At 36.7% G+C, this 21,417-nt stretch overlaps 1 protein-coding gene across 16 annotated transcripts in view; it reads left to right on the top strand.

Annotated features, from left to right (window-relative positions):
* LOC124407311 (disks large 1 tumor suppressor protein) overlaps positions 1–21,417 on the top strand; it is a 361,750-nt gene that overhangs the window by 262,892 nt on the left and 77,441 nt on the right. For 14 of the 16 annotated variants that reach the window (XM_046883436.1, XM_046883417.1, XM_046883347.1 and 11 more), the window contains one exon: positions 17,543–17,578. The exons of the other annotated variants lie outside the window; for them this stretch is intronic. In XM_046883436.1, the coding sequence (XP_046739392.1) occupies positions 17,543–17,578 (36 nt within the window). The remainder of the gene's footprint in view (positions 1–17,542; positions 17,579–21,417) is intronic. 16 annotated transcript variants of the gene reach the window in all.

Genomic DNA, 21,417 nt, shown 5'->3' with positions numbered 1-21,417 from the left:
GCGACCACCAGCCAGAGACTCCCCCGCCTTTATAAACCGATTTGCTAAATGTGTTCGTAGACGAGGAAGGGGCGAAGGGAAAGGGGCCGGATCGCAAAGGTGGATGGCGAAGGGTGGAAAGGGCGGTGCAATTTACGTGACATTGATGCATGCGATCCGCTTTTACCATCCGGTTACGCGGTTACCGCAACACAAACGGCGTGTTATTGGAGCCATTTGGATCTAACGAGGTTACGGTTAGCTAGCTCTTTGGGCCCGCCAACTATCGCTTCCTAATGAGAGACGAATTTGGCCTGGATTGATTAAATCGCCAATTACGTCGTTCTCAGTCACGCGGCTTTTGCCCATTATATTGTGAAACACGGTGGGGATTCTGCTGATCATATCCGATGAATTGATATGCAAATTAGCAATCGTTATCGGGAACTTGCGAACACCGTCGTCAGTCTGTTGCTGCTTCGCAGAACTTCCCAGATGAACATCGTCGACCGCGATCAATCTTCCCTTATCACAGGATCTGACGGAAACAAGCGCGAGTTTCGAACGTCGAGCTGACTTTGACAGCTAAATTCAGCCTCACATCGATTATCTTTCCTTTTATTGCTTGTTGAAAAAATTTTCCACGTCATAAACTCCTCAAAAATCGTAGAAGTATTAACTCAACTTTAACTTCGTCAGATTCAGTGTGTAGGAAAATATGTGTAGTTTAGAAATTGCTATCATAGAACTTGTCAGTTTACATAATCAAACTAAATTTTTCTACCAAAATACCTCGTATAAAAACGCACCGTTATGATATTATGGTAGATATCCTTTGTTTCATGCTCTGACCGCCTTAAACCAAAGGCTGCTGTTCATCTTTAATTTGACTTTTCATTTTCAAGGTTTAATAACTGATCAAATTATCCTTAACATGTAATTCTGTCTACGTCTACGATTGACACAAAAGATATCAGCTTAAAATGTTATTTTTGCTCCATGGGAAATCCACGATTTCGATTTTTAGTTACACTTGCAAAGAAAAACTTATCGAAGAATGTAGTCAAATTCCTACCCAGCGCCTAACCGCACTTACTTGCGACGAAGGAATGTCGAACGAGTTGCCGCGAGGCAGGCACGGGAGAAAATTTAATTCTTGGCGCCCGAAAATTCTTTATACGCGATAAATAAAAGATGAGCATGTTGCAAATCCACGGGCGTACGGAAACTGATAAATCCATCTCCAGCTTCTATTCCACAACAATGTCAACGTAGATCAATTCGCTTATTGATACACACATTGTTGTATCTTGAATAGATTGTAAGATTCAAGATTGAGTAGCTCGTACACATTTTATCTGCATTCGGTATTTTAACCACAGGGCCAAGAAGATTCGGTCGTTACGACGCGCAGGAAACTCACGTATCAGCAATCGTCATCCGATCATTAAATCATTGTTCATCGCTCACAACCATCCAATGAATAACCGTCCTTCTGTTATTTATTATTATTATTATTATTATTATTATTATTATTATTAACCATATGATTTTGTGGTTTGATTTTTTGTTTGAATAAAAATTCTCCTGATTTACGTATTTTTCACTTGTTTGTTTTTTATTTTCTCATCCATTTTTATGTTCCGCTCTCATCCTTCATTAGTTAGTAATGCCTGGTTTTTTTTTTCGTTGCTTAATTTGTGTAGATATGTGTTTTAACTTAACCGTTCAACCCTGTCGTTCAACATTTGAACGCGTACATGCTTGGTCAGAAAAAGGCCTGTGTATATGCAATAATCGTTCATCGGAAGTAGCAACAATTGCCTGTGCACAGGCGGATATTAAACCCAGTGCTACTTACCCGCAGAGGAAAATGCCGGATATTATGAAGTAGCGAATACAGAGACGGTCCCGCACTTTTTGGTCATAATCGTACCTCACTCTTAATATGCGTTACATAATTCAAACGCCTCCGCATAACTTTATCGTTCGTATAGAATGCATGGGTTTAATTGAAATATCTACTTGTAATCATGCCTTATCACTTATCCAATGTAAGTTGATATATGCCGCTTAAAATGTGCGTTCAGGATTTGCAACAATCGTTGTCACCAGCCAAAAAAATCCACCGACTCGTGCTATTTCTTATTCGATTATGCGATAATGTGATGATTTAACAGGTTTCGTTTGAGTTGCACAACAAACGTGCAGAAATATATTTTGTTGGGGATAAACAAGGTTGAGAAGGTATAAGGAGAAAGGAGAAAAATTAGGCGACGTCTCGAGAATCGCTTGTGCAAAAAATTACCCACGACGACGCGAAGTGGATCCCCTTTATGTAAGAGCAATACGTTCATTCAACGGGATGCAGAAATTTTTCTTTTTCAATTTTTTTCTTATTTCTTTCTTTTTTCATTATAAATTACAATACATTAATTTTCACCGGCAATACTATTTCGGATCCTTATCCGCAAGCTTATACCGACGGGGGTAAGCCTCGTAGTTAAATTGATGAAGATAATCATTCTGCTTAAAGCTATGTCGAACGAGCATCAGATGCCGCTTGCGGTCTTCACTCGTTCCACTCATTCCTCTTCTTCCCCTCCCTTCTTTCCTGGATGCACCAACCCCGCCTTACTTCCTTGGGCAAGCAAGCTGTCAGACGGCATTCCGTGCTGCCATCTACCACTATTAATCCCACAAACATTTGCCCCCTCGGAGAGGGAGAAAGAAAAAAAAAAAAAAAAAAAAATGAATTATAAAGAGAGAAAAAAATATACGAGCAAACTGAAGAGGCGAAATATTCAACGAAGAGCAAATAATCCGCGAGCGGAACATTTATATTTAAAACACAGTCGAACACGCTCCAGACTACGCGACTCTTTGCACGCTGCTGCCAGACAATTGGCATGCAAATTGCCACCCACCAAACCGTCTAGGCTCGTTTTCACCCAGAAGTATCTCTGTACTTCTGTACACGTATGCCTTCGGCTATGCGCTCACTATTCACACGGAAAATTGGCTCCCGCGTATTCTATAGGTTCATCTAACAAGTTCCAGGCCCCGTTACCTGAAACTCAGCCACTGCAACTTGCGCATACTTGGTATGTGCCTAGAATACCTAAATGTATACGTATAATGTGTGGGTATAAGTCGAATCCGCCGGCCGGCGTCGCCGACGCTTCGCCTGAGGTTTCGAGGGTTTAAGAAGAGGCTTCATTCCGCCCCGACCTGTTTGGGCGGTTTAGTGCAGCCTCTTACCTCGAACTATACATAAAAAATTGTCCAACGGTATAACGATCGAAGGTTATATATTATCTACAAATACATACACATGTGTGCGAGAAATTCCTCGTACTATTATTATACTAATTCCTTCCGCTGGTGGAATTGTTTAATGAGATAATAATCATCACGCAATCGCACCGCAATATAAACGCTCCACTCGATTGTAACTCGAGGAATTTTTTGGAACGAGGGTGATTCAGGTTTTCGGATAAGCTAGAATGCGGGATAATTTTCTTCGTTCCGAGCGGCTGATATCGCTGTTCGGAAAATACGGAAATGCAGAATGAGGGCTGAAAGGCAATAGCTCAGGTCTGGCAGCCGCGCATAGTCCACGTTTTCGGGACGGTTAATACACCGTCAGCCGAGGCGTGAGTCGTTCGTGCGATTCCGGCGACGATCGGGCGTCTTCGTCATCGGCTCGGTGTGTCTGCGCCTCCGCAATCTCGTACCTTGGCGTTTCGTTCCCTCGTTCCCTGATTCAACGATTCGAACGAACCAACAAGTGGTTGCTTGCCTGTATGCCGATCAGTTGAGCGTCGCGATAGTTCCTCGACGTTTTCGGCGTCTAGCCGCGTCGTCGTTTATCGAATATAAAGCGGAAGAATAATCTCGGCCGCGAATAGTGATAAACTAAAATGTGTGCGTGAGGTGGTGAGGTGCGATTGTGTATCTTTTACCCCAGAGTTTTGTGTCAAATAGTGCGAAAAGCAAACAGCCGGGGAGTTACGATGCTGCGGAACTAACCTCACACGATATAATCCCTTCGATTTTCGAATGAAACAAAACACCCGCGTTGCCCTTCTTCCTCTCTCTCCATCTCTTTCTCTCTCTCCATCTCTTGTCTCGTCACTTCAAGACGCTTTGGAATAACCGAGTGAGAAAAAGTCTCTCCTTTTTAAGCCCAGGAAGAAGCCACGGAGATTCGGATCTCTCCCTCCCTCCCTTCCTTCTTCTTGTCGACCCAGGTAACTTTACGTGCGTAGTAAGTACACACTTGAACCGCATGCCTGGCGTACTACGCGTAGTTGCTGCGCCGAGGACCGACGACGAAGGGTCACGGTTGTTGAACAGGTCGAGGGATCGGGCCGTGGGAGTGACAGACACCCACCTGCGTCGGTTAGAGTGAGAGAGTGAGAGAGTGAGAGAGTGAGTGAGAAACGGCGCCGCTAGGAAGGCAGCGGCAAGAATTATTAGCCGCGTACGTCATGACGCGAAGACCGCGGGAGGCTGGCCGGGATTTTGAACTCTATACCGATTGCGAGTGATCAAGGAGCGCGAATTATGTGCAAATCGAAAGTGTCTGTGCCCTGTTGTTGAATAGAATTGTAAGAAGCCGTCCGTCCGGCGTTTCGTTGTTTTTGTGGGTTTTTTTTTTTTTTTTTTTTTTTTTTTTTTTTTTTTGTTGTTATCTTCTCTTTTCCGTTCACGCTACGCAGTTGGAGGCGCGAAAATGAGCGCGTCGTGTGTTTCCGTAAGTGGTTTCTAATTGTGAGTGAAGTTCGACGAGTGAATAACGAGTGCGGGACTCCCGACCTCATTTTTAGAGCCCCTAATCTCTGCCGATCGATACTTACCTGGATATTTAAACGACCATGACAAGTCGAAGGAAAAAGAAGTCCCAGGACGGCTTCCTCAAGAAAGTTTCAAGCCTGTTCAACCTCGATTCGGTGAGTCATCGCATTGGAGTCTCGGTGAAGTTATTCCTTATCTTTTATACCTTGTTTATGCGATAACACAAGCCGAGTGGAAGGAGAGGGATCTTTCAGCTCTCTCTCTCTCTCCCTCCCTTCCTCCCTCCTTCTCTCCGTCTCTCTTACCCAGATACAATATAAAATTTAACCCTTACGTTTCGACGCCGTTTACTACGACCGCTAGTCACGAGCATTGAAGCATCGCTACGCTACTTCCGGTTAATTTTTGTGTTTACGGATTGTTGACGATTAGAGTAGTAACGATGGAAATGCTACTATTTTTTACTTTTACTCCAAATTTCTTTTACTATCATATTATTATATATAATACACGAGATGCTTTTATTCTTAATAAATCGGAGAAGCTATGCAGGCTGCTGTCGCAGGGTCGGATTAACTAATTCGTTTCATCATCGTCATCTCTATCAAAGCTTATATATCTGTATTATAGACTCAGTAAACTCAGTAAACTGTTGAACATGACAATTTTCAATTCCATCAAGGATTTTTCCTACCTCGGTACGACTCCTGAAATGCTTTCAAAAAAATTTCAAATTCTTTTCCTTTTATCACACGATCTTTCCCTATGATTTTTTAAACCCATCTCTGAAACACACAAATTATTTTTTTGGATACCGATACGAAATATTTTCACGCAAGATTCAAAGTGGGACCTCGGTTTTGTTGTTTTTTTTTTTGTTTTTGTTTTTTGTAAATGTTTTTCCTATTTTTATACCTGTTAAAAATATGTGATAAAATTTTGAAAAAAATTTCGAGTGTCTTTTAGAGCTGGAGGAACAATTTAAAAAATCAATAATCATATCGGAAATGCGATATGTATTATATATATATATATATATATATACAATACGTTTCAAACAGATATTAAAGTAGAGAGAATTAAAAAAAATAGAACAAGTTAAACTGAAAAAACGACGTCTCACTCGGAATCTTGCGCGAAGATGTTTAATTTCGGAAACGAAAGGTTTTCTTTCTTGTTTCATAAAAATAAATTTCATTGTTTTTGAGATGAGTATTTAAAAAATCATAGGGTCAAGACGAGTGATTGTAAAAATTTTTAAATATCTTTGGAAGTTCATCAGGAGTCGTACTAAAGTAGGAAAACATCTTTGGTAAAATTAGAAAATGTCACGATCAACCGTTTACTGCTTTGACGTGGAATACCCCGTATACATGTGTAAAAATTTGTGTTCGTTTGTAGCTTGTTTTTAGGCGCACGATAAGCGGGACTTTCTTCGAGGAGCTCGGTAGCGTCCCACGGTCATCAACCTTTCTCTCTCTTCTTTGTCACTGCATTTAACGTTACATTTGGTCGTCGTGGACTTGGACTTGGCACTGATTCCAAAATAAATTTTCCAAACAAAAAAAAAAAAAAAAGAAATTATCTCTTCAAAGTTTTTTGCGAGGGGATGAAAAAATGTGGCGATTATACGTACAATATTCATTATTATTGAATTTTTATTCATTTAAACAACGTACAGTACTGAAAAAAATATTTCCGTCATTCCACGAAAGATTTCGGTTTTATTCAACTCGAAAAAATCTTACCTAACTTTCAATGAAATTGCAATTTTTGCTCGTTACTTTTACGGAGTTGTGATCGTACAATTTCGTCAAATTGAAATTGAAGAAAGTCCTAATGATTATACGAAATTCAGTTCCTGGTACAATAGCGATGATAGTGCAACAAACGAATGACTCCATAGACATACACTAAATACATCGTACTTGCACTACACGAATTGTAACTTTATATAAAGTCTGTCTCAAAATGATCGATCGTAAGAAATCATTCACTCTCACAACGCTTTCCCGCGATGACAATAATCACGGTGGATATAATTTTTCGTCTCTCAGTTTTCTATCGGTCTGCATGTAGATATGTACTTATACTATACTACTTACAACTAGAGTTTGAGAACGGTATCGATCTATACTTGCATCATCATCAGCAGCAGCAGCAGCAGCAACAGCGCCGTGCGTGCGTTTGCGGTCTGAACTTTCTTTTAAATCTCTTTTATTTTTCGTTTCAAAGATCGTTTTCTATTCCCTTACGTAGGTAACCGTTATAATAGGTCACACGACGATGTTTTTGGTGAGCGAAACTAGTTTAGTTTGTGTAAGTATGTACCGTACATTTGTATACGCACACGCACACACGTACCTTCTTCGCTTGGGTTCGTTCGTTCTCCTCATAGGCAGACAAATCGTCGAAGAACCGCCCACTGTGGTCTCTAAACTCTCTAATTGTAGGTGCCTAAAGTATAGATACCTACATAGATCCCTTTTGTGCAATTCAGGGAGAAGGGAGAGGGAAGAAGCGAAGGTTTAACGGTAAATATCTTTTACTACTACTTCCGGAATTAATCTTTCGGAGCTTCTTCTTTTTCTGGTTGACCGTGATTCTCGTTTTTTGTATTTTTTTTTTCTCTTCCCCTTTGCTCTACGACGACGGTGCAACTTCAGATTGACTATTACTAATTTTATACACACGATATTGTTGTGTGAGCAAAGTGACAAAGAACTGTTACTTTTCTGTATTTTTCTCAGACACTTTTTGTAATAATAAAGAAAGTTTTAGTTGCATGGATTAAGAAGCATTGCTCGCCCGTTTATAACGTACGATATATTTAAAACAGATTGCTTATATTAATCGTGTTCTTTCCTGCCGTATATTATAAATATAACACTATACATGCGTTGTGAAAAAAAGATTATCACGTCGTCGCCGCGTTATCGCATTTGTTTCATAATAATTTCTTCCTCGTTTGCCTCGACGAATGTGGATGAAATAAAAATATCACGGGGAAGGGGGGGGGGGGGGGGGGTGATAAGACTGAGAAGCTAGTAAAGCGTAAATTATATCATCATCGTCGTGTGCGCGGGTTGTTATAAAATCTAACCTCCGCTAGATATTTAACTAAAAATTAGTTGTATTATCTAAGAGATAATTTTTCTGTTTTTGACATTTACGATAACGTTAAAAAAATACCGTATGATGGTTAAAAAAAAAAAAAAAAAAAGAAAATCGGAGTACCGAAGGATTCATAAAAATTGAACTAACAGAATAGTTACAATATTCTGAATTTGTTATTATTACACGATCATTGAATGTAAACATCGTATGCATAATTGTTGGTCTACATAAAAAAACTGACGAATTACTTCTTTCATTTGCACGTATTTGCGTGTATTATTACATGCGTATTGCATGTACACACGTATGTTATTATGCGTTTACTTTTTCGTACACACATGTCATAATAACGAGAAGTATTTACGAGTCAGCGAGAGAATTTAGTCTCCTTCTTTAAGCTGCGATGTAATATACATATATAGGTTATTATAATATTAATCGCGGCGTCGAAATATGCTGATTATGACTTTTGTCGGCGGCTTGTGTTTCAAGTCTTTTATGTGTTATTTTTTACTCAGAGTTTATTCATTGTTGTTATCATTACAAGACATGTAATCTGTAAAGAACATTTTTATTTTCCGTACAATTGGCACCAGGATATTTTAGCTGCGAATGGAGAACCAGACGATAATTGTTTTTTTTTTTTTTTTTTTCTTTCTTCCTTTCTCTTCGATATAAAAAAATATTTCCCCTTGTTTTCTCGGATGTTATAAAAATATTTTACCAGCTAATATTTTTTCTTCGAATCCTTTATCGTGTATTGAAGTTCGTAATTTTAACGCAGCTATTAATTTTTCGGATAAATCATTATTTCGCAACTACAGGATAAATGTCTGAAATTGTATATTTTTATAAAGCAAAGCGTATATTTTTTATTCGAAACTCAACTTCTTCGAAGTCGTTTTAAATTTTTAAAACAGTCGTCTTCCTTTCAATATTTCGTCACTATATGCAGACGCGTCCAGATGTGTGTACTTACCAGATTAATACTCCCTCGAATACTACTCGATATAGTGCAGTTTGCATTAGTACCTAATCCTAACACCTCCGAGCCGTCGGCGACCTAGTCCTAAATCAACCTGCAGCAACGCCTGCAGGACGAAGGAAGTTGTCATAGGCATTAGCAATAGTTGGATAGTGTGTAGCGTAGCTTCTACGGTAAACAATAGAATCAACGTTGTGTGTATACGTATATATTCGGAAACGGAAGGACGAAGATGATGGGAGGGTGGGGAGTCTGGAGGGAGGCCGCGAATCTACCATCTTATTGTTATTGGGGTGTCTTATGCGGTTTCCAAAACATACGGAAGATCCTCTTGAGGAGATGATAGTAGAAATCTCATGTATTACTGTATTGGGTACTTGGGATGTGTACTAATTTGTACATAATGGACATGAAAAAATGTTGTGATATCGTGATTTATAATTTATGCATTATCGTAAGAATAATTATTTTATATATATATATATATTAGACTGTATCAAAAAAATGGCCTATTTTTTTTTTTTTGAGGTCTCTTGTCATTTTACGATAAGTCTACTCCTTCAAAAGTTATTTGAGGTCCTTTGTTGATGTTTGACCTTAAATAACTTTTGAAAGAATAGATTTATCGTAAAATGACAAGAGACCTTTTTTGTAGAACGTTCAATTTCCTACAAAAACATGTTTCTGAATTTTCTGTACGACGCGTCGTTATCTAGTTATAAAAATCGCAAGGAGCAAGAACCATTTTTGCCATAATGTTATTCTTATGGAGAGTAGAAAATCGGGATGAGGCACTTCTTAGTATTAAAATTAAGAGCTCCCATTTTAACAGGCGCCTTTTTTCGCTATCCTGAACAATATTTTCAGTATATTTGAAAAAAAAAAAAAAAAAAAAAAAAATAGTCTAGGCGACAAAGAAGTATTTCGTACGACTTTTTATATGAAGTGACTGTGAATAAATGAATGAATTCTTCTACGTTTTGTTGTTGCATGTTATAGGATGTGTTGAGACAGCGTGTAAACTTGGGTTTAAATCACGCCTGCTGCAGGCTTCGAGGATTATTATAATATTTTCATCGCGTATACCTTAACCTGCTGCACAGGTGGTGGCTCCGCCGCGGGAAATGAAACTAACGATGAACGATGATGTTATATTATACATGTATATATACCTATGTTATTGCAGCTGTTGCTGCTGTACTTGATTCGAAAAATTTTAATTTCCGTATAATATTATCTTTTAAAAACAGAGTGGCTTGACCACTTGCACCTGAAAAATGCGGGGAAATATGTCAGGGAATTTCGAAAGGGTCATGGAAAACCTGGAGAAATTTAAGGTATTTTTAATCGTTATCGTGCAAAAATAATTCAAAATAAAGATGGAATTAAAAAATGTCACGGTCAATTAACCGTGTATCGAGTGTAATTGAAATTGAAATTAAAATACACGCGCAACTCAAACCTAATCTTGACTTCGTCTTTAGGTATAATTATTAACCCTTCGTGGTCACCTTTATTTTTCCTCCCATAACGAATACACTAGTTTCTGGGGTCTTATCGACACCCCAGGAGCGGCTGACTCGGGAGGGTTAAATACGATATATATACATACAGGTTAAATATTGAAGGATTAATATTTAATCTGGGCCAGAGTTGACGACGTCTTCGATGATTGTCTGGCTCGTGTAACCCGTGCAGCGCATAAGGTCGATAGGTACATATTTACCATTGTTATTATTATTGTCCTTAAGTAACTCTATTCGCTGCTGCTGCTGCTGCTGCTGCTGCTACTTACGCCTAGGCGGCGACGTACCTATTTGCCTAATGCAATAAGCACCATAAACTATACTCGTGACACGAATTAAAGCACTTACTCTACTTTTCGTGGATATATATATATATATATATGTATATATACGCACGTCACACACACGCGCACACACCTGAAGGCTATTTTTCTCTTACAACGATTCTGCTGCACTGTACACGTGACTTGTGATAGTACTTTTGTAATACGACGGCAATGACGTTATCGGAAAGAGATAAAGCCCGCGTATTGACTCGTGTTATTGTTGTAGATTAGTTTTATTTTTCTTCTCCCCCTTTTTTTTCTATGTACAATGTATGTACATGTACGTGGACGTGAGTATAGTATAAAACACATATTCACACACCTATCTCGCTTAGCTTCTCCTTGTCTATATAGCAATTGATGCTTGTGTAAAACTCATACATCGCACATCGCCGAAGAATCTGTGTGCCTGTTTGATCAAATGCGATTGTTCATTGTTTCACAAACTTTTGAAATTTAACGTTGTTCACTATACTTGTTTTAACGATTTACACTTTTTCTTTTGCGTACTTTGATTTTATATTTTTTTTTAGGCTTCGATTCGTCACTTAGGATCGACTTACTCATGCAGATAGTCTTCGTTCTATTATTACTAAAGCATCGCCCTATCTATGATGACGATTTTTACCAACCGTCACGTGCTTCTTATAATTAAGTCATTTCGTCGGCGACGATGCGGCGCATTGCGACGGTATAACTCGGAGAAGAATGCTGAAAAAATTATCACTGGTCTGCAGGTTATTGTTTGTTCCAAAGTTTTTTTTATAGCTTAGAGAAAAAGTTCTGCTAAGATTGTTACTAGAGGGGAAAAAACAAAAAATTAATATGTAATAATAAGGTACCAGGTTCCTGTGGCACCGCATTTTGAAAAAGAAAAAATAATTTTATGACTTATACTGACACTTCTCGACGAGTTCTGTAGTTCCTGAAGGTTAGATTCGAGAATTCTAGCATCTAAAATTTAAAAATTTCTTCTTAATCTTTCCCCAAGATTAAGAAGCGAAAAAAGAGAAGTTAACAAAAAATCTGATGCATTGCTTCGATTTATCCGAGAACTAACCGGAACTGGCCGGAACTGTTATAAAAACTCTTTGACGCCCCAGCATCTCGTTTTTTTCAATGTCTTGTTATTACATCCCTGCAGTCGCAAAATATATTGAGGCTGGCCGGAAGTCGCTCGATCTCTCCCTCCTCCTCATCTTCCTCCACTCACCCTCGTCGACTCGTTTAAAGAAACCAATAGACATTGAATGGGCCCTATTTCACGGTAGTCAACCACCACCATCCAAACCGGAGATGGATGAAACCAACCAACGAACCAACGTAAATCCCTATATTTCATACCAGACACTGAATCAAACTCGGATTAGTATTCATCGTGACGCGAAAAGCTCCTGGATTATCCGCAAAAAGTCATCTACGTTTTGACTTTTATTTTTCAAACCAAACACGTAGCAAATATCTTGTGATTTTCTTTTTCTCATATTTTGCTCTTCTTTTTCTCCGACGTTATTCATTACAAAAGATGGTGAGAGAGGGAGGCAGGGAATTATTTTTATTTTTTTACTTTCTTTGCTCAGGATTTGTTTCTTTTTTTTTTCTTCTTCAATCCTTCCTCTCTATTGTTAGAAATTTTTTTATTACGCAGTAGTTTTAGTCACATTATTTTTTTATCACCTCAGCGCGATTTGTTTAATTTTATGTATATAAATAATTGGAAGTATATATATAATTTATGAAGTCTTTAATCACGTTCGCCGAAGAAATTTTTGGGCAAGAAATTTTTTGCAAATGTTCCGATTTATAGTCAGTTAAGCACTGATTAATTAGAGAATGATCAATCAATTTCAGAGTAGAGCAGGTTGGCAGTTGCAATTTGAGAGAGATAGAGAGAGAGACAAAAAACTGCATCTATGGAAACATAGAAAGTAGATTTGTTATCGGAGTTTTTTCTTTTTTTATGCTGGCAATCAGACGACGTGAATTTTTACTTTCTGCTCTCGTCCGCACGCGTTAGTCAAATATCTTCCCCGATTTTGTGTACTCAACAGCAATTCCGTTCCGCCGAGTTCCAGTTGACATTATATGCACCGACATGCACGTTAAGTACTCGTACGTATCTATGCTCTCGTCATTAGCAATGTTATTACTTTTATTTTTCTTGTGTTTTTTTTGTTTTTTTTTTTCTGTTTTTTCTTTTTCTGCAAAGTCGGCTTATCGGCAAAACGTGACCAAGGAATAAAATCTCGGATGTGTAATATGTATAAAGACAAGAACACATACAATATACGTTGTGATACCGGCTAGGGAGATTGCGTTGTCGTTGCACATTTTGTCTCGTATGTTATAATAATAATAATAATAATTTATGTAATATATCCGCACGTGATGTGGTAAAGAAGAAAAGAACAAGAAGAAATAGATGCAAAAATTAATTACCTTCCGTATTAATAGTATTTCGTAATTATTATAATAAGTTGCCTTAATTTTTTCCGTCAAGTGGATTAAACTAACACGTTTTCACGTTTTTTTTTTATTCGTTTTTATCTCTCTCACCATCAGCAACATAATTATTATTTATATGTAATACGCACACTATTTATTCATCTCATAATGCACATATATATATATGTGCTTACATACATGTACATATATACTCGTACACGTTTATTTCGTAGGTGTAATCCTGTCGTCGGTAGTTATGTAGGTTATCGAATAACGTATCTCTCTTTGATTGCGTACAACTTGATAAGAATGAACCAAATTACTGAATTAGGTGTGTTATATATATATATATACGGTATAATGTCTTGGTTACATCGTAGTCTGAGGCAATCGCGTTCAATCTCTTTTCATCTTGAAATATGAATTAACATTGCGCGTGAGTCATGCATGTACAATATATTCGTATAAGGTTACGGTAAAAAATTATTTATAATAACTATGAGAAATTATTGACAGCAAATATTTCACGGTTTCTTTGTTCGAAAACAATTTATTCTCAATTATTTACATCGTTTCTCTTGTCTCAAAATACGAACGATCTTTAAGTCGCAAATCCAGTTGTATATTATAATATTAAAACGAAAGGCTGGAATAGATTTTGAAATTTGATCAATCAGCCATCTATGTGTATATACATATATATTTCTGCATACCTTTTATCTGGATTTTATTTGAAACCTTTATAGATATATATACGTTTGCATTGAGCTGCTTGAGGATCGGTTAAAAAATTGTAAAAGGTTGTATGTTGAAGCACTTCGACGTGACGGTGAATAAAATCGGGTTACGAGGCTCGTTAAAGGAAAAACCGGAGGAAGGGACACGCGGGTGAACAGTTTTTCTCTTTTTTACCGCTCTTTCATTCCCGACAATTTCTGTTTTTTTTTTTTTCATTTTTATTTATTTTTTTTGTTTTTCTTTAATTTCCTTTTTTTCCTGTTCCATTTTATCCACTGAATATATACTCGTGCCGTTTATTTTACACCCGCCGTTTGCAATGTATTCTCATCGAAATTCGATCGAATCGAACGAGTCCGTCGAATTTATTTATACATGTACTTAGCATATAGAATGGGGGTATAGGTATAATTCTTTAAAAAACGTGCGACATCTTTTTCGACCTCGCCCCAGTCGTCGATTATTTCTACAAACTGTATGGGATATATATATTATAATACGTTAACATTTATCAAAGTTTTATTTTTAAATATTTTAAACTTTTATTATTTTTTCTTTACCGTCAGTTTTCAAAACTACTCCAACTTGCAGACTTTGGATTTCTAATGTTGCTTAAAAAATGCTGAGTGTCGATGCTCGATTTCATCAAATCTCGACAAGAACGATCACGTGCGTAGTATTGAATAATCATTCATATATATGTATACGTTGTAATAATTAATCCCATTGTGTTGATCAATTTACTTTCAACTACGATTGTCGGAACTAATCTTATCTCAAATACAAACTTACGTATTTTTAATCCTTTGAGGGGGAAAAGCTTCTACCAAACTAATTCAAATTGTTTTAAAATTATATATTATAAAAGAGTGTATAGAGAATGCGTTAAAAAAAATGTCAAAGTCTCGGCTGTCTACGTTATAAAAAAGTGATTATTATTATTATTATTATTATTTTTTCCAAGAAAACAAAAATAAAAAAAAAATAAAAATTTATCACTGCCTCTCGAAGGGTTAAAGACGTCAACCGCGACACGAAACATCGATCCCTCTATGGTATCACATCTCGTTTTACTCTCGTTTCCCTGTCCGTTGCGGTGTTTTCAAAATTTTCCATTTTTCGCCTCTATTTCGCCGTCCTCGGATTTCCTCCACCACGTAGACTGACTGCACGAATTCGCGGTTATCGCGGACTTTAGGTGGATATTTCTCGTGGGCAAAATAAGGAGCACGCAGCAACCGTGAAGTGAAGCTGCTTTTCCTCATCCTTCGTCTTTCGACTTCCTCCTGGAATCCTGTTGTAGAAATAGTCGTAAGCTATTCGAACGTTAGTTTTTTTTTTTTTATTTTATACATTTACGTACGTGCACGGTGTATATTGGAAGAAATGGGGAGAAAAGAGAGAGTGAGATAAATTCACCGAAGAAAGAAGGGAATCTCGGGTCTTCGTCTCGACTCGACGCCCATGCAGTCAATAACCCGCAGAGACCCTCGTAAACCTTCGCGCTTTATACCCCGAACACCGATAACGAAGATTTCCAGTGGCGTAAATCCGCCAATTGCTCAAAAGCCATTCATTCACTTGTTCATTCGTTCATTCATTCAGTCAGCCACTGGCTCGTTTCATTCCCTTAGCTTCTTTTATCTCATACTTGAGCCGCGTGCGAATCTTCATCTTCGTTTAACACCTTTCTTCGTTTTTTCGTTTTTTGAGAGTGTAAATAACAGTAATGGAAAAAAAAAGGATAAATTTGTACGAAAATCTTTGTAAATAGAATGATAAAAATTGTTGACAAATGAGAAGCTGTGAAAAGTAATTTTGCTATATATATATACCTACAGTAATCTATAGTTTTTGTCTGCTGTTCATTTTACTTCGGTTTGTTTTAAGTTCACAAACTGTTTGTTCCTTTTTTTTTTTTTTTTACCGAGTTGAATATACGGTAACGTTAATGTCAGGAGATATTGAAACGAAAATGAATATATATATCACTGTTTTACAATTTTAGTGAACGTAGTCGAAAAAATTAAGCAAGTATAAGCTTCGTTTTTTCATACTTTATATTCAATTTCAGATAATCCTTAAAGTACAATGTAATGAAATTTTTCTTAAAACGAGCCTTTATATTATAAACTTACGAGTTTTAATATCAAACATTTTTAATGTACCACATTATCGAATCTATAACCTTTAATTTTTTTTTCTTCTCTTCGTATCAGAATAATAATAATTGTTGTAATTTCGTTGGGGAAAATTAATGCGATGACGCGTTATGAACTCACTTACAATTTTCTTTCTCGCCTCTATAATCCATGTAATACGTACATGTATACGTATATACTTGTATTATATATAACAACGTAATTGTATGGAAGAATTAGCGTAAAAATTATCTAAGAGAATTCAGCCCTGCCAGCCACCCTCCATATTATTCTATTTTTACCGATTAATTATTTTCACTTTCTTAACTTAATTCTCTCATTATACCTTCCGCTCTGCCCTGCGACGAAAATTGAATGTGAAAAATGATGAAATTAATTATCTTATAGGTATTGACGCGTGTGTATAATAACGACGCATCGATTGAACATTATAATTTGAATTCTGCAATCAATCTGCCCGCTTCGAAACTCCGCGGTGATATCTTATTTAATTAAGCCCGTGCAGCTGCTTTCTTAACTCTTGGTATAACCTATAAATATATCGGATTTTCTTAATTGAATCTTGCTTGGCAATTTTTTTTCCCTTTATTTCTTTCTTTTTTCTTTTTTTTAATGGATTATAAGTACGTACACACATTGCTGTACAATTCTACCCCACGTAACATCGATTCTTTTTCTTTTTCAATAATTCGCTTTTCCTTGAAAAGTTTTTTTCATCACAAGACGACGATTATTCTTCTGTTCTATCATTTTGTAATAAACTGCTCTATTTCGTATCTTACTAATTGTATTATCCGAGAACGAAATTCAATCTTCTCGTTATCGGTCAGTCATACAATCATAATATATGTATATAGTTATGTAGGATATTCCCTGTGTTACAGATATATATTATTATGATCATTATAATATCCTCGATTAACCGATATATCAAGGACCTCTGTATAATTTATAAATCACCTCATTATCGAGCGAGGAAATTTTTCCCTCAAAATCTCTTCAACAGTTTTCCGCACGCTGCGAACGCTGCAGAGATAATTATTGATATCCCGTATTGTCTTTTTTTTTTATCGACTAACTTTAGTATTTGTGTTATACCTATATATAGCGATAATTAATATGATGACTGAAGAAATGGTAAATCCATTTATAATCGACGAACGATGATTAATAATCTTTCAATATGATTGTAAAAATACACCACGGCGATACGATTATTCTTTTTCTCAATGTGCAAAGGAAGAGTTGAATCATTGCAAATTTAAAAGACGCGTGATGCAAATCCTGAACAATCAATATTGTTTCAATTCCAACGTGTCGCATCATAAATTAATCGAAAAAATGTACGCGCATTTCTTTTTTGAATGACTGATTTTTTTTCTTTTGTTGTTTTTTTTTTCTAATTCAATAGCTCATCTGTTTTCAATTGCTCTAATCGATTGGAACGCTCGTTCGTTGTTACAGGCACATACTCCGTTACTAGCCGGTGACACGAGACACGTAAGTAAATTATAAGTGTGAACCCTTGATTCGTAGTAGGCCAGTATAATTTTTTTGTATTTCGCTCTGAAGTGAATCACGAGATGATAACGATTATTATTATTGTTGATTTGATGTATATGGGATTAAATATGTCAATTCCTTGGTCTAGTTGCACTAGTTTCATGTTCATCCATACTTTTATGCATTCGATTTTTCTTTGGACGTCAACGCATGAGACGAATGATTGTAAAAGTGCATTGCATGTCGGCGTGTGTAAATATTATTATAGATATGTAATTTTTTAATTTCTTGTACGAAATTATACGGGTCGAAGTTACGCACGATATTATAAGTAGTACAAAAACGTTGTAAAAGTTACGCAATTTTTTGCACATTTACAGTAAACGGGGCGGGATTGAAATTCTGAAATTGAAAAGTTCCGGAAGCGCCATATTCCGATTTTTGGTGACGAAACTTGGAGAAATCAAATTTTGTCGGAAAACATCAAGCGTTTAAAATTCCAAAAATGAAGAATTAGAAAATTCAAAAATCTCAAACATCGAAATTCCGAAATATCGAAGATCTGCAGTTCTGTAAATTTCTGGCTTTGTGAGAAATTTCACCACTTTGATCTTTCTTTATTTGGATTTTCGATGTTTTTACCTTCGGCATCATGGTCATTCTGACTTTCGATTTTTCCCATCTTTTACACCCACTGGTTGATCAAATCACGATGTGCGAGTATATTTTATTTTTCGATATTTTACTCTATCGTAACTTGAATTTTTTGAAACTTGCATTTCGGAACTTTGTTGTTTCCTCAAAGTTTGATTTCTTTACTTTAAGTTTCACCACCAAATAATTCGGAATTAAGCACTTTCGAAACTTTTCAAATTCGAAACTTCAACCTCGCTTTCTTCCAGTGTTCACAATTTCAACGTCTATTCACGTATACGTTTAGTTTACGTAAAGCTAATAGTAATTCGTTTTTTTTCTACTGTCGTACGTAACGCGCAATAAAGGGTCCAGACTGCAGCGTAGAGTAAAATCCTTTCTTACTTGGCTTCTTAACGTTATCGCATGTCGAATTCATTACCCAGACTTTATCCAATGAATTAATTCTTATCGGTTCTAATCTGCGGCTTGAGCCACATCATTGTTCAAGTTTTCTATAGTCCCTGCTGCAACTTATCGTAAAAAGCTACCCTTTTTTGTCAAGATCCGAGTAGGTAGTCGATAACGCGGATTCCTTTCATTTACTCGCATATATTTCTTCTTCTTCTTCTTCTTCTTCTTTTTTTTCTCTCAACATTCAAACAATTTTCAACGTGATCTTATAGACTGTGTTATAAAAAATAAATATTTCTAAATCGTTATACGTAAATTAAATTAAATAATTTTTGAATTCTCTCATGTGTCTTCGATTTTCTTCTTTCATACTCGCGAATCATTTTTTTCGTTTCAAATAGTTTTGTCGTCGAGAAATTTTAGCATATAATGCAGAAAATAATATTTCGAAGAAAATCAAGTAGGTTTGTCACATTCTATATCTTTCGCCAAATTTTACCTCAAAATGGTACAAGTATATATAATTATATATTATATATATATATAATATTGTGAACAAGATTATAACCTGCAATGCAAGGCGGCAGTGAAAAGACAAATTGTCATACCCCATTTGACAGGGTCGCTCGGATAAGAGAAGCGATAATTGATAACAGCTGTATCATGTTATGTCATCAGTGACATTCTAGTATAATAGGATTCTCTCGTATCTCGGTAGCCAAGCGAGGATGAAGAGCAGATTGAGGAGGAATTTAACCGCGAGAGAGTCGTCGCCAAGGCAATTCTCGATTCGTCTAGGTATCCGAAATTCCGCACCGTACTCTGAAAGTGTGCCAGAAATTTTCCCATAGATTTTTGAACCGTGACGAGAAAATAAATTTGTTGTTTTTTTTTTTTTTTTTTTTTTTACACCCAAAGCTGAGCGTTTCACATTGTTTTCATTGACCGAAATTAATCATCTTAACATGTTACCAAAATGCAATTGATCTTATGATAAAAACTTAATTTTTCACGAACTTTTTTTCACTGCAGCTTTTCAATCTGTTTTTCATAATTTCTATATGATTATTTTAAATAATCTGTTACTAAATTTATGTGTAATAATTTCGATTGAACTGGCAACTGGCTGACCGCGATTAGGTAGACGAAGTTGTAACGAGGCTCGATAAATGGAGAATAAATTAATTTTATAAGTCAGACCAGACAGAATTTATCATCCAAAAATTTGATCTAAAATCATGCGTGCAGGGAATCATTGTGGAAGATTTTAATTGTAGAGCGATGTGAATCTACGGTATGTTATATCTATTATAGATGCTATATGAAGGTGAACAAAAGCTTCGACATCCGGTGGTGAATTGATTAGAAGGTATCGATGAGGGATGAGCGTAAATACGGGTTTTAGGGTGAAAATTGTACAGACAGGCAGCATATTGTGCACAGCAGCGAATTAACGTTTAATTAGCGAACGAAAATCTAATATATATATATGTAAATATTGCAAATTAACAACCGGTTCTGGTGCAAATGTTCGTTTACCTATAGTTGAATTCATCGACCGGTGTGACATGTCGAAGTTAGTAACAATGACGTAACAAAACATCGTGGAATAAATCGTTGTAAAATTTTGAAAGGACTTTCAAGGTGTTGGCTTTTCAAAATATCAAAATTTTTTATTCGTTATAATTTAATAACTGAATTTCCTAAACGTGCATCGTTAAAGTAACTTCATTAACTTCCACTTCATCGAATGACGTTCACGAAGCATTATTTGGTCGGGACTTTGTACAGGAATATCTGCTACAAAAACAACGCAAAATGTGACAAGTTTTTCTACGATACTCTGAACTCAATGCATTGGCTTGATAATCCGGTAGAAGAAATTTCCTAGGCAACGGGGAAAGTGCAACATGCACGCAATTTCGCGCCCTTTCACCCCCCCCCCCCCCCCCCCCCAATCGCGTTTCATGCAATACCAAGTTTCCACCAACCAAATGGTTTTCCCTCACCTTCTCGTCCCTTCCTGCATGCATCCTCTAATCGCCGCGTTGGAAAGAGCGGGTGAAAAGGAGGACGAAGCAGCGTTTGACACGACGACGCACACACATCCCCCAACTTTTCCCATCGACATTTATCCGCCCCGTTTCTCGCGGTCCAAGAAATTTGCATGCAAAACGCTTCATCTATTCCGTATACTCTGCATTCTATTCTATTCTCTTTATAGAGACGCTATTCGTTCCTGAATTCGCGCGCATTTTCTTTCTGGTTCGAACGAACGGGCCAAATTTTTCAAAAATAAATAATAATAATAATGAGGATAGAAAATTTTTTTTTATTAAAAAACTGTAACTGCAAGATGATAGCCTCCGTTTTACTATCTTTGGTATAAACTTTCGAGCGATTCATGCACTCGGATGAAACGGAAATATTTTTTAGAAAATCGTTCAACGTTTTATATATATATACGTTTTTAAATCTTCTCTCGAAACATGATTCGAAGATTTTTCTCTCGAAACTTGGCAGCTTGCAACGATTCACTGGATTTACATAAAGGCACTTTTCAAATCGTTCACGTACTCGGGTGAATGGAATTTAAACTAAATTCATTGGAAAGATATATTGTACCGAAGAACGGGTGTGAGAGAAAGGTGAAGAGAAAAGCGAAGTGCTGCTTGAAACAGACGCATGTCTCAATCCTGGATTATGTATCGGCTTAATTGGCTAAAAGGGTGAAATGAAATGAAATGGAACGGAAGGATATGAACGGAATATGCGTGCCACGTATTCCC

This window comes from Diprion similis, chromosome 1 (genome assembly GCF_021155765.1).
Source record: "Diprion similis isolate iyDipSimi1 chromosome 1, iyDipSimi1.1, whole genome shotgun sequence".
NCBI lineage: Eukaryota > Metazoa > Arthropoda > Insecta > Hymenoptera > Diprionidae > Diprion > Diprion similis.
This window is presented reverse-complemented; position numbering and strand designations above follow the sequence as displayed.